Genomic DNA, 12073 nt, shown 5'->3' on the forward strand with positions numbered 1-12073 from the left:
GAAGCCCACTGAACTCCTGAATAACTGAGGAGAAACAAAGGTAAAGCCAATAAATGGGAAAGAGTTCAAAAGGTGAGAACACAGGAATCAATTCCTTCCACGTCATGCCTTAATATTCAGTCTTTGTTCAGGCAACTCCTAATCCTTCTTAGGGAGCGTGAAACTTGGTACCTTTAACCTCATTATGTAGGGAGGGGATTATGAAAATTTGATGTGCGTGAGCCCATCTGAGCGCTCTTTGCTAGCTAAAATGTCAGAGGGGACCTGACAGAGAGACCAGGGTACTGCAGTGAGGTAGGAAAGGCCAGGGAGCTCAGGATATAGATCTGTGGAAAACAAAGCTTTTTTAGTTCTACTACCTATACAAAAACTTGTTTTTACTATTAATTAATAATAAATTCACTCCAAGCTGCAATCCATGCTCAAACCCATCTGCACAGTATGGATGCCTTTTTCCATACCCACTGCCACTACTGCTAGCCATTCACATTGGCTTTGAGACATCACATCATGAATAAAATAGGAAAGCAGTGAGAAGAAATTGCATCTTACTTGTGCATCTAGGTAATTCATGAAATGAGACTTGGGAAACTATTTTTGTTGCCTGTAATACTCCAGTTAATTGGACAACTGCTGTGCCAGAAAACCTTTTCCCCTCCTACAGCAAGTAAAATTTATACTGGTGATTGGTAACAAGAACATCTTGATAAAATGGCTGAATTTATTCTATACCTATAAATGAAAAGAGTTCTTAACAAAGGGGGGTAACTGATATGCTCAGTAAATCAAGGATAAAAGGACACAGGCTCTATTGAAGATTTTTCCCCTCGTCTTTTCTTTTTAAACCTTTTGATGAGGTGCCCTGTTGCTCAGAGATGAGCTTCCACTGAAGTACTTTTGGAATTATCTCAAAGAGAAACAGATCATTTAAATGAGTTAAAGCCCCCAAAACAGATCCACTATCTCCAACCTTCGGTTCATTTTTTATATTAAGAATTTTATGAAATTTATAAAATAACTTCACTACTAAAACAGGGGCTTATAAGAGAAAAGTCTCATTCTTTTTTTCCTGCTTCCTTCTGAACTGGTGAAGGATGATACATTTAGAATAAAGATGAAAGCAAATATGTAGAAGAGAGGGAATATTCTGATAAAGTTGTATTTATCACCTTGAGTGTTTAGAAAACACCTACAGCCATTGATTCTTTAAATTCCTCCAGACCTACCTGGGATTGTGGACCTTCAGGGAAAATTCAACTGAAGATAAGATAAGGTGCTCCTTTCTAGTTACTTCTTTATTTTTTTTTTTCTTCTTTTAGACAACACAGAGAATTTTAAAGGTGTAGGACAGGAGAGCAGGATTTTTTTTTATTTTTTATTTTTAATATAGATGGAAAGATTGTTTTTTTCTCTCCTGTATGTTTTCTTTGGGGACCGAGAGCTATTGCATGTGCCAGAAGGAAGCCAATCATGGCTGCAATACTCAACAGATCTGTAAGTTCTCTATGACCTCTATGATAGGTAAAACAAAATTATGGTTTTCCTCATTTCATAGCAGGGTAAATTGGTCATTTTACTCACTGGGTAGGCATGGGGCAGACTAAGACTGGCCTGAGACTGCGTGCATTTGTACTGAGAGATTATCTGTTACAAAATTTGCTATACATTTGCCATGCATTTGCGCAGGTTTATAGCAATATAATATTTACTTATTTTTCCTAAGTGCTTGAGCAATTGTTTATGTGTGTTACAGGTGCTGACTTTTAGTCCAATATGCTGGCATGTATGTTGGAAGCAATTTGTACTCCTGCAGTAGAGAAAACATTATATAAAGAAACTCTGCCAAACTAGGCAAACTTATGGATGTACAGACCCAGAGTAAGGCATCTGCGCACTATCGTTAAGTGCACAGATTCACACTGAGCTCAGTGAGGATTTATATACATGAGCACTTACATGAGGATATATTTGAAAGGCAATTTTGATGCAAGTGTCAACAAAAGATGCAAATGACTACAGATGTACAGAATTGAAATCCATCTTGGAAAGTTTTAGGGAATCCAAGCGACATCTCAAAAGCTGAAAAATCTTGTAGTAAGAGTTCATCTCTCCTGTTGTTTCCATCTTTTCCTGTACTGTGTAATTCAGGGATCAGCTTGTATGGGATCTACCAATATAGTCAAGGAATAGAAAAATGTCAAAATGAATTCTTTCATTTTGGTGATGAAGTGCTAGCTTTGCTTGCCAGCATGCAGGGTTCAATAAAAGCAGACAGGTCTTCAAAAAATAGCAGCATAAATAGATGAACTCTTTAAAGTAATATAAGTTCTGTCATCTAGATGTGAAATACAGACCTAAGTGTCCGTCGAAGTAAAGGCTGACCGCACATTCCACAGATAAGTGTTAAAGTTTTCTCAGTGTCTTGGGCAGAGAAATGTTTTAACTACCTATCTCCTTGCCACAATAGACAGAATGAAAACATTTGAAGTTGAACACATTTTTCAAAGGAAGAAAACAAAGCATCCATAAAGAAACAAAGGCATATCACAGGATGAGGTGTCTAGGTAGCTACTGTTTTCAAGAAAGTTGCAATTAGCTGTGCAATGGAGAAGGTGAAGTGAGTTGTATTTCAATAGCATCTGTAACGATTTCAGTGGCTAGAAAGCTGATAGGTATGTGCAGGGGGTTGGTTTCAAGATTTCCTTGTGAGACAGAAGGTCAGGATTCCTGTGGTCTCCTGTCATATTTAATTCATATTCTCTGGCCTTCTTCAACACATTTATTGAATTACAGGAATAAAATTCAATGAACCAAAAACAAAGAAGAGAGGACAGGGCAAATCCTGATTTCTTTTACATCCCTATAGCAAAAAAAGACTTCAGTGGGCTTGTAAGAGAGCATCTGAAAGCAGAATTTGGAAGGAGGGGGAGGTGCAAGTTAGTATAACCCTTCTCATCACCCCCGTAATTGAATCCAAATAATTTTTTGCAAGGAGTGAATATTTGCGTGTGGGAGTAAGGATCCAATTTCTACTAGTTGAGAATCTCCCTGTCTACTTTTTAAGGGTAATCTTTGTGTAGTCCCTGTGTGCTTTTATCAGATTCCTTCTTGCCACAAATAAAATGGCAGCAGACTGGCTTTTCAAAGCCATTCTTCAGAAAAACATCACTGGCAATTCATCATATGAGTACTATGGGGCAATTCTCAAATATTTAAAAACTACTAGCTTCGGGGAAGTGCCCTCCTGGCCCTATTGGCATGCTTATAATGATGGTTCCCTGCAATCATTTTAATTAATGGATGCAACCCCTTAACCCCCCTCCAAAAGTGAGATGCGGTAAGCACAGGGGTTACAAGAGGCCTGCAGTGGGGACTCTAGACCTGCTCCTATTGAGGAGCTCTAGACCTGCTCTGTGATTTTGGGGAGTAAGACCTTATTGTGTCCCCTCTGCTCCTGTTATTCTGCTTTTATCGTCCTGTAGGCTGTCTCCAAGAACTGAGCTGTTGTGGGCATAATAGTGGGTCACTCCGATTTCTCAGCCCCCTCTTCAGACAAATCTACACACAGCATCTGCAGTTAAAATAGTACAATGCCCTCATCCCGTGGTTAAAATAGTGCAATATCCCAGTGTGAACACAAGTTGTATCAAAACCTCATACATACAACCTGTACTGATACCCAATAACATCTTTACACCAGTGTAATTTGTTTTTAGAGCCAGGTATGTGTAAATCTGGTTGTTGAGTCTGACCCAATATATTCATCTAAAATAAAGATGATATAAAAGGCTTTGAAATTCTATCCAAAACTGCAAGCTCACCAATATTTAGCATTGGCATTTGAATTTTTGGAAATGTCAAAGCTAATAAATAATGTATTATTTTCTGAGCTACAATGTACCTTTTTATTTTAACACTTGAATCTGCTTAGCTTCCAAAAAATTAAGAGCTCTGCACACGTACATTTCAACCTATGGGATAGCTGCCTTTCCACTTAATACGTTTAATAAAGGTGACCAGATGCTTTGTGTTTTTAATGGCTTGTTCTGCATCCCAACAAAATGTCCCTGTTTTGGCTGTGATAGCAGATGATTCATTCTGAAACCCAGCCCAGCTGCCCTGACACAGCCGAGGCAGGGCACAGTTAAAAGACAAGCCATCTGTGCAAGATGAGTGGTCTGGAGGAGTGCTTTGTCAGGAAGAGACTGTGATTTCTTGGTCACTATGTTTTGTAGCTGGCCAGTACCCTTAAGCATCCTATGGGTCCAACCTCTGCCTTTGTAATTGTGTCCCACATGCCATTATGCCCTCTTACATTCCCCTCACCTAGAAACCCTTTACCCTGCTCTGCTATATAAGTTCCTATGTTTCCATGAAGTGTAAAATGTTGATCCCACTTTCATTCTTTCCAACCACATGTCAAAATTTCTGACCTCAGAGCTGCATCAGCCAAACTTCATGCTAGAAAAAGCAAGAGGGATTCATTTATGGCTTTTCTGAATAATTACCTCTGCCCAGTTCTATATTAGCATCTCTCTATTGTCCGTGCTGCCAAAAGAGACATCCTGCATTCAGGAACAGACACTGCATTGCTTGTGGGCTGCCCGAATTCAAGGGCAAAACTCTACCGCAGGCAGCGCTCCCCATCGCCTCACCAAGAGGCAGGCATGCACACCTGAAGGCAAAGCCTGGTCTTGAGTGTGCCACTGAGAAAAGCCACTGCAAGCCTTGAGAGGGTCCTGGCCCCATGGCATCTCTCCCACAACCTGCAGCCTGTGTCGGGGAGCAGTGCTGACACCTTTTCCCTGCCCAGGCGATGAAGCGTACAGCTAGAGCGGCTCTGCAGGACACCACTGTTCTGGGGTGGGAAGGAAAGGTTTCTGTCAAGTTTTCTTTACAGCCTGTGTTCTCCAGCATTTGAAAGAACTATTGCAACTCAAGTCATCTGGCATGCATACAAATGACAAATACGCTTCAGAGGCAATAAATTAGCAATTTAAAGGCTTTACTTCCCCTCATGGACTAATTGCCAGAGATTATAGTATATTATGAGAGAGCAATGATACTAATGCCTAAATATGCTTCACTGATTATAGAGCTATCCTCAATAACCAAGCTGTTTAAATGTCAGTGCAAGAAAGCTCTTTATTATGAGATTAAATATTATTTTGAAGCAATGCAATAGGATCTTCCCAGGCTTCACAGCTGCAATAACACTGTCTTGGAGCTATATATATTGGACAAATGATGAGGTTTTTTACATGCGTACTGTAAAGGGTCCCAAAATATTCTTGTGCTGCAAACTTTAACAGCACTCTTTATCAGAAAGAGGGTCTTGGTATCTTTTTGTTTTGCATTTGTTACTTATATGCTGCTGTCTTCATCTTTTTCTCTACTTTATATTAATACTTGTGTATCACTGGTGTACAGACAAGATAAATTCTTGATTTCTATTAGTGTAAATGAGTGAGGAATCAAACCTCAAAGTTCTTTTCTTTTTTATTAAAACATCTCTAAGTACTGCTGTCCTGCATGCTTTTGCCACTCCTACAACTTATGTTTAAATAAATCTGTGTATAGCCAGCACTGAGAGAACTCCTGGAAATTACATGGAAGCTCCAGTTTTCAGGTTCAGCTTTTGACATGAAACAGAGAACGAAAGTGACTCGAAACCATAACCCCACTTCTGCTGTTCTGGAGATGGAAGGTGGTGATCACCAGCTGAGGGGTAGATTTAGAAGGGAGGGAGGCTAAACAGGATTTAGCACCCCACTAATTTCATATAGGGCTCTGCACATGTGATCTTGTCACACAGTTGCACATCCTTCCCATATAGATGACAGCAGCACGTACCCAAAATACAGCAACCTTTTTCCAAGAAAACCCAAAGCAATGCAGTAGGCACTGATGGTATCTAGATCAGATATGTCATACTCCTTCTGTTGGTTCTAAAGCTACCCAGTGTGATGTTCGCTGTGTGTCATAACAGCAAAGCAGAAGAGCTACAACATAGTCGAAGATCAGACCTCTGGTATTTTAAGATATGTATTCACTTCATTTTGAATCTAACTTAAAATAAGAGGGTAAAACACATTTAGGAGGCTGCTCATTGTAGTTGACTGCTAAATATCAGTGGAAACTCTTGTTTGTTCTATCAGCTCATGATCTGCCTTCTTTCTGTTTCGCTGTGGCTGATTTCTTCAGCCATTTTATATTTCGTCTATAAAATATAAAGCTTGTTTACCTCAGAATGTCTGAGGATCTTTCTGATGCTCAGGTAAAAGACACCTGCCAATATACTCAGAAAAGACATAAATTGCTCTATCATTTGTAACATTAAAAAAAATCTTCATCTATTAAAAACACAGTGTGACTGACAACGAACATGCTGAAAGGCCAAGAGAATTCTTTTTCTGCTCTTCCAGGCAGACAATAATCTGACATCTTTTTTGTTATGTCTTGACTTAGAATGTACGACAGGGAACCAAGTCTTTATACTTACAACAGTCATAAACTTACAATACTGATGTTAAATAAGTAAGCAGAAGTAATAGGTTGACACTGTTCAAAGGAGAATTCTGTGGACTTACAGTAAAATGGGGAAAAATGACCTGCATCTGGCCGCTTTTATGCAAATGTTATTTGAAATGAGATTAAAATCCTCTTGACTTTTTTAGCAGGCACCTTATGAAATGCTCCATTGTTCCCAGCTCTCACTTACCATGTATCCTGGTGCACACGTACACTTTCCTGTGATGCTGTCACAATCTGCACCGTTCTGGCAGGAGCAGGTCAGCTGGCAGCCTTCGCCGTAGTATCCAGGGGGACAGGTTTCATTGCAGTAGAGTCCAGCCCAGCCGGCTTTGCAGCTACATTCTCCAGACAATGGATGGCAGCTAGTGAAGACAGACAGATGTTAATGAGATGTGGACGCGAAAGAAAAATACTGTCCATTAACTGCAGGAATATCTCAGTTAAACATTTCAAATGCAATGCCAGCAAAAGTCACACTAAGAACAAAACAAAGCTGAGAACTGTCTGGGATGGCGAACATAAGCAACCATATAAGTCAGGACATGTATAGGGAATATGGTACCTAATACCATACTGGGGTGTCACTTGCAAACATCTGGGAACTCCCACTGAACTGGGAATTTTGCACCCATTTTATTTAAAAATATAATTTCTTTTCTGTTCTCAGATCAGAAAATATCTTTTCTGTTCTCAGATGAATGTGACCCAGGTTGTTGACATAAACCACCCAAGGATTAAGCCTTGTATGTGCCATACCATTTAGGTGTTACACAGCCAGTTAAAGATGTTCAAGGCTAGGAGGGATTCCCTCGGGTCCTGTCGCTGTCCCCAGAGAGCAGAGCTCAGCGCCTGCCCCTCCGCTCCCCTCGTGAGGGAGCTGCAGGCTGCCATGAGGCCTCCCCTCAGCCTCCTCTTCTCTTTGCTTCATAGAATCTATTCATTTTCCTTTATGGTTATTTATCGCTACGGTTTAATATTGAGGACATGACTGAATAGATTTCTTTACACCTATAAAATTAATATCCTATATGTTAATTTTCAAGGTAGCCTCATAAAATGAAATTTCCAAGTATGTTTCTGGCAATTACTGGTAGGAGAGGTTAGTCACATACTGTTGTGACTAAGAATGATCAAATTTTGTGAGTGTCATGTGTTTCATCATAAATAGCGTTTGACTGAGTAATTAAAACAATTCATCAGCTTAACAAACTACTATCCATGAAATTCTTCTGACAAAGCAGTCCCTGAAATTATGGTCGTTCACACAGCACCTCTTAACATTTAGATGAAAATAATAAAAGCTCGTTTTTTTCCCCTCTGAGTCTATTAATCATTACTTAATAGGAGCAGAAAGCTAAGCATTAAAGACACATTTTACAGCGGATTTTTGTTTCTTTGTTTTCACTACCACCACACATGCCATGCGCTTGCATGAGAACTGCATCCATTGGCTAAATTAAATCTTTCAAACGTAATGCATGCTCATGGCAGTTTGAATCAGTCTATGACAATTCAATTGAAAATACTACACTCAGTAAGAATTTCTACTCCCAGGCTGGCTCCTTCATCAAAACAGACAGCTTTTTTGCATGGGATGTAGGCTATTTATTAAGAACTAAAACCAGCTAGAACCAAGTAGATTTTGCAGAAGTCTGTGGGAGAAAGGGGCGTAAAATCCACAGCAAGGCCCAGAAAAAGGTTGAGACCATGTTCTGTGCACTGCCCCCCTGCCAAGCTGCCTTCTACTCCTTCGTAAGGCTTTGAGCTAGGAAAAGCCCCATGCAGATGTGGGTCCCTGCATCCATGTAATCTGCCCCTTGAAGCAAGACTGGGTTTATCATTAGCCTGAGCATATCAGACCTTGCTTCTTCTCCTAGGCCAAGCACTTGTATTTCTTCAGTGCTTTGCAATACATGTCTTTTGCTGTCTTACAGAGTGTGTTAAACTCTTTAAACACGTTAAATTGCAGTTATGGTACCCACAACAACAGGTCCAGGTAAGTAGCAACAGCTGGAGAACAGGCAATATAGCAGGGGAAAGAAATCTTTTCCTTGACGGTAGCAGAATAAATGTTTCCCACGCTTTTAGCAAACCAAACATTCAGACACACCATGGTCTTATGGTCATGTAGCATGCAAAAAGACTTCAAAGCTACGCAGCTAGCTCCACAGGTAATGAGGTTGCAGGCTGTGTCCAGCCTGGGGACATGGGAGAGATGTCTCGGATAGGAACAATGCAGAGACCTGAATCACAAACTCCCGTCTGACAATTAAGGTGCCCTTATACACTGTTAACTTGAAGATGTCTGCAATTTAGATGCTTAACCAAAATTCATAAAGCAGCTGTTCTCTTCCTGATTCTGCCAGTGAATCTTGGCCATATAAATGATCCCTTCTGTATTTCATCTTTTCCAACTGTAAAATGATACCTTTTCTCCTTTGCAGATCTTTAAGATCTGCAGCTGATATCACTAAATAGTCCTACATTTTTATTATTATTACTATTTTTATATTCCGGTAACTGTGAACTATTCCATTAAATTCATCAGAATTACACACTGCATATATTGCAGCTCACAAGGTAGAAGTAGTACATGTATGTGTGAGTTAGGAACATCCTATATGGGCATCCTGTAAACTTTCACCGTGTTTAAACTATGTACCCTGACATATGACTATAGCTAGGAAATTCGTTTGTTGTCCATCCAACCACCTATGCATCCAGTCTATCCAGTGAACTAAATGCTAGCTGCACTGAAGTTGAAAAATTTGAGGCAATTAATGGTCAAGTCGTTAAAACAAGGAACAGGAAATATAGTTAGAAACGTGAATTATTTGTATAATTCTTCCCTTTCTGTTCTGAATGTACCTTTCAAGGCCCATATAACATTTCAAGGCTATATGAAGGTAGCATATGTTAAGGCACTTCTCCATGCCACCAACAGACTGAAATTAAGAAATACAAACAGTTCCTCTGGAAGAGGATCTCTTAATGGATGGGCAGGAGAGCCTGGGGCTTTTGAGAGGATCCCAGAAGGCAAACCCACTAACATCTGCTTTCAAACCACTTGATGAGAGCAGGAATGAAAGCTTAGTCTTAAAGAATTTGGCAGTGTTAAGCATTAGTATTTTGCATTGAATCTTAACAACCTTTATTTCTCCAAATCTCTTGGATAACAGTAAGGAATAGTGTAAAAAACCTAGAATGAGTGCAAGCAGCCAAGTGTTCCTCTGGCACTGGGTCAAGCAGAGGTGGAAACTGGAATCTGTCCACAGCACACAACATGGCAGGAGACAGAAATTGTTCCATGGCTCTTGCTGCAGTTTGGAAGCTACCATTGCTCCTTGGCTTTTGAGCCACATTAACAGCATTGAAAGATTTTTGATACTGTTTTGATACTAGATGAACTGAAAAAAAGAAAGCATTTTTTGATGTTTGCATTTTTTAAGCATCTATTTTTGAGGAAACCTGTTTTCTTTTGCTCCAGGTAATTTAACTTCGTAAAGGCAAATTGGGAAAATAAACGCTTTAGACAGCACAGTCTGTTCCAGTTCCTGAATTTGTACTCCACACATCTTTCAGTCAAAACAAATTCTTCCAATGAAATTTCTGACTTTCTGTTTATACACTAGCACCAGTCATCTCATCTTAATAAATAGCTCTAATTCTCACTTAATGGTATTTGCTCTCTTTTGGTGTCCATTTTACATCCAGTCTCCCTTTCTAAATGCTCTCTTCCTTGTAAAGTAGCCACAATGAGACTGCAGGGCCACTACTTCAGTCCAGTACATCTTCAAAGCCAGCCTCATTCAAGTGCATTCTTGATTTAGTTCAAGGCAAAACGTCATGCAAGGTCCATGGGATTTGGTTCTTCTAAACTTTTCAACATTGCGGCGATAATCAGAGCCTCTGGAGGTCTATCCATTCCATTAGACTTTGTCATGGTAGCGGAGCTGCAAGTAGAAAAGTGTCGGGGCTTAAAAGGTCATTGTGTCTTGCTTCCCTTCTCATGTCTCTGACCTGGGAAAGACACTACTAAAGGTCCACACAGTGACTCCACACCAGTGGTCAAGAAAGCTCAGTGGCTCAGACTGTTCCACCTATTGATCTCCTCCTCTACTTTGAGGAAAGCATGCCCTTCTGACTACCATGGACTGTTTCAACACGTGTTTCTTGCACAGGGTAGTTTTTCCCAGTTGTATCCTTCCCTGTGGAAGGACAGTCCAAGTCACCAGTGCAGTATAAATTACCTAATTGTGGAGTCGTTCAAAAGTCACACATACAATGTGCCTTTCAGAGGGCTTTGATGCAGAAATTATTGGATGATGTTCTTCAGCCGTTGCTATGCAGGAGGTCAAAGTAGATGATCAGACTGGTCTCTTCAGACATTAAAATAGATAGATCTATGAAAATAGGAGAGCTGAATGTGTATGTCTTAATGTTCCTCTCTAACCTGCTCCTCAAAGCCCCCAGAACTTACTGTTCCAGCCAGCTTTCCACTAACCAGATCAAATGAGTCAAAATAACTGACAGAAATAAGCAAGCTTCCCTTACCAGCTTTCAAGTGTTTATAAAATTCTCCTACACACTTAGGTATCACTAGATGTAGCCAACAGTTTAAATGGCTTCTGGGAAAAATGGAATATACGGCTGTCGATAAATTAATCACTTTGGAAGACTATGGTTGCAGTAATGACAGGAATTCAGGGGAGGAGGTGGGTGGGAAGAGAAGCGTGTTGCATGGGACAGGCTAAACAATCAGTAAAAAGATTTGCTCAGAATACGGAGTGCCTTTAGAGAAGGTCATTTTCCATCAGCTCTGACACTCCTCGGCTCAGAAATTGACAGTGCTCTGAGGAGCTCATTGAAAAGTGGAAAGCTGAAATACCATGGATGAATGAAAGAACATTTACAGATCTACAGCTTGCTGATATCTCTTTGTTCCATAACAGCAGTGATAAGATGCAGGAAAAAGGGAGATTTTATCAATGGAGAGACTAGACTCATTTATTAAGGGAACAGAGATACCATCTTAGCAGAGGATGCTGCAAGTGAAGCTGATGAAGCAGTGATGGGAGGGAAGGCATAACAAGTACCTGTCAGAGAGCAGCCATGCACAGGGCAGGTACATGGTGTGTAAGAATAACCACACGTCTAGAAAAAAGCTGGGAGAGGATTCAATCCTCCATCTGTCTGAGCCGTCTCATCCTCAAGATCTCACCTTCCTTCACAGGCGGATGGTGCTAGGCTGTTCCTTCAGGGAAGATCTTCTGGCAAGCCCCGAGAGCATCTCCTGGCCAGTCCTTTGACTGACCCAGATGAAGTCTTGCACCCTCAAACCCCCAGTCTCCCCACATGTAAGGGACTCTTAATGAACTGAGCAGTTATCTAAGAAACAGAAGCCAAGCTCATTCTTGCCCATGGCCTGCAGACCTTCGACTCTGTTTACAACTTTCCGGGAAAAAGGGCACACAAACAGGTTTCTGCAGGCTTGGATAGGAGGAGGTGAAGACACGGTGTCAGCTACTGGCTGAGAGCA

The 12073-nt window shown here is 40.5% G+C and overlaps 1 protein-coding gene across 10 annotated transcripts in view; it reads right to left on the reverse strand.

Annotated features, from left to right (window-relative positions):
• The window catches only part of MEGF11 (multiple EGF like domains 11), a 282729-nt gene that overhangs the window by 67433 nt on the left and 203223 nt on the right, over window positions 1-12073 (reverse strand). For all 10 annotated transcript variants that reach the window (XR_011811898.1, XM_072043285.1, XM_072043284.1 and 7 more), the window contains one exon: window positions 6722-6896. Coding sequence is in view for 9 of the 10 variants with exons in the window: in XM_072043285.1 (XP_071899386.1) it covers window positions 6722-6896 (175 nt within the window). In the remaining variant the exon portion in view is untranslated. The remainder of the gene's footprint in view (window positions 1-6721; window positions 6897-12073) is intronic.

This window comes from Anas platyrhynchos, chromosome 11 (assembly GCF_047663525.1).
Source record: "Anas platyrhynchos isolate ZD024472 breed Pekin duck chromosome 11, IASCAAS_PekinDuck_T2T, whole genome shotgun sequence".
In the NCBI taxonomy this organism is placed as follows: domain Eukaryota; kingdom Metazoa; phylum Chordata; class Aves; order Anseriformes; family Anatidae; genus Anas; species Anas platyrhynchos.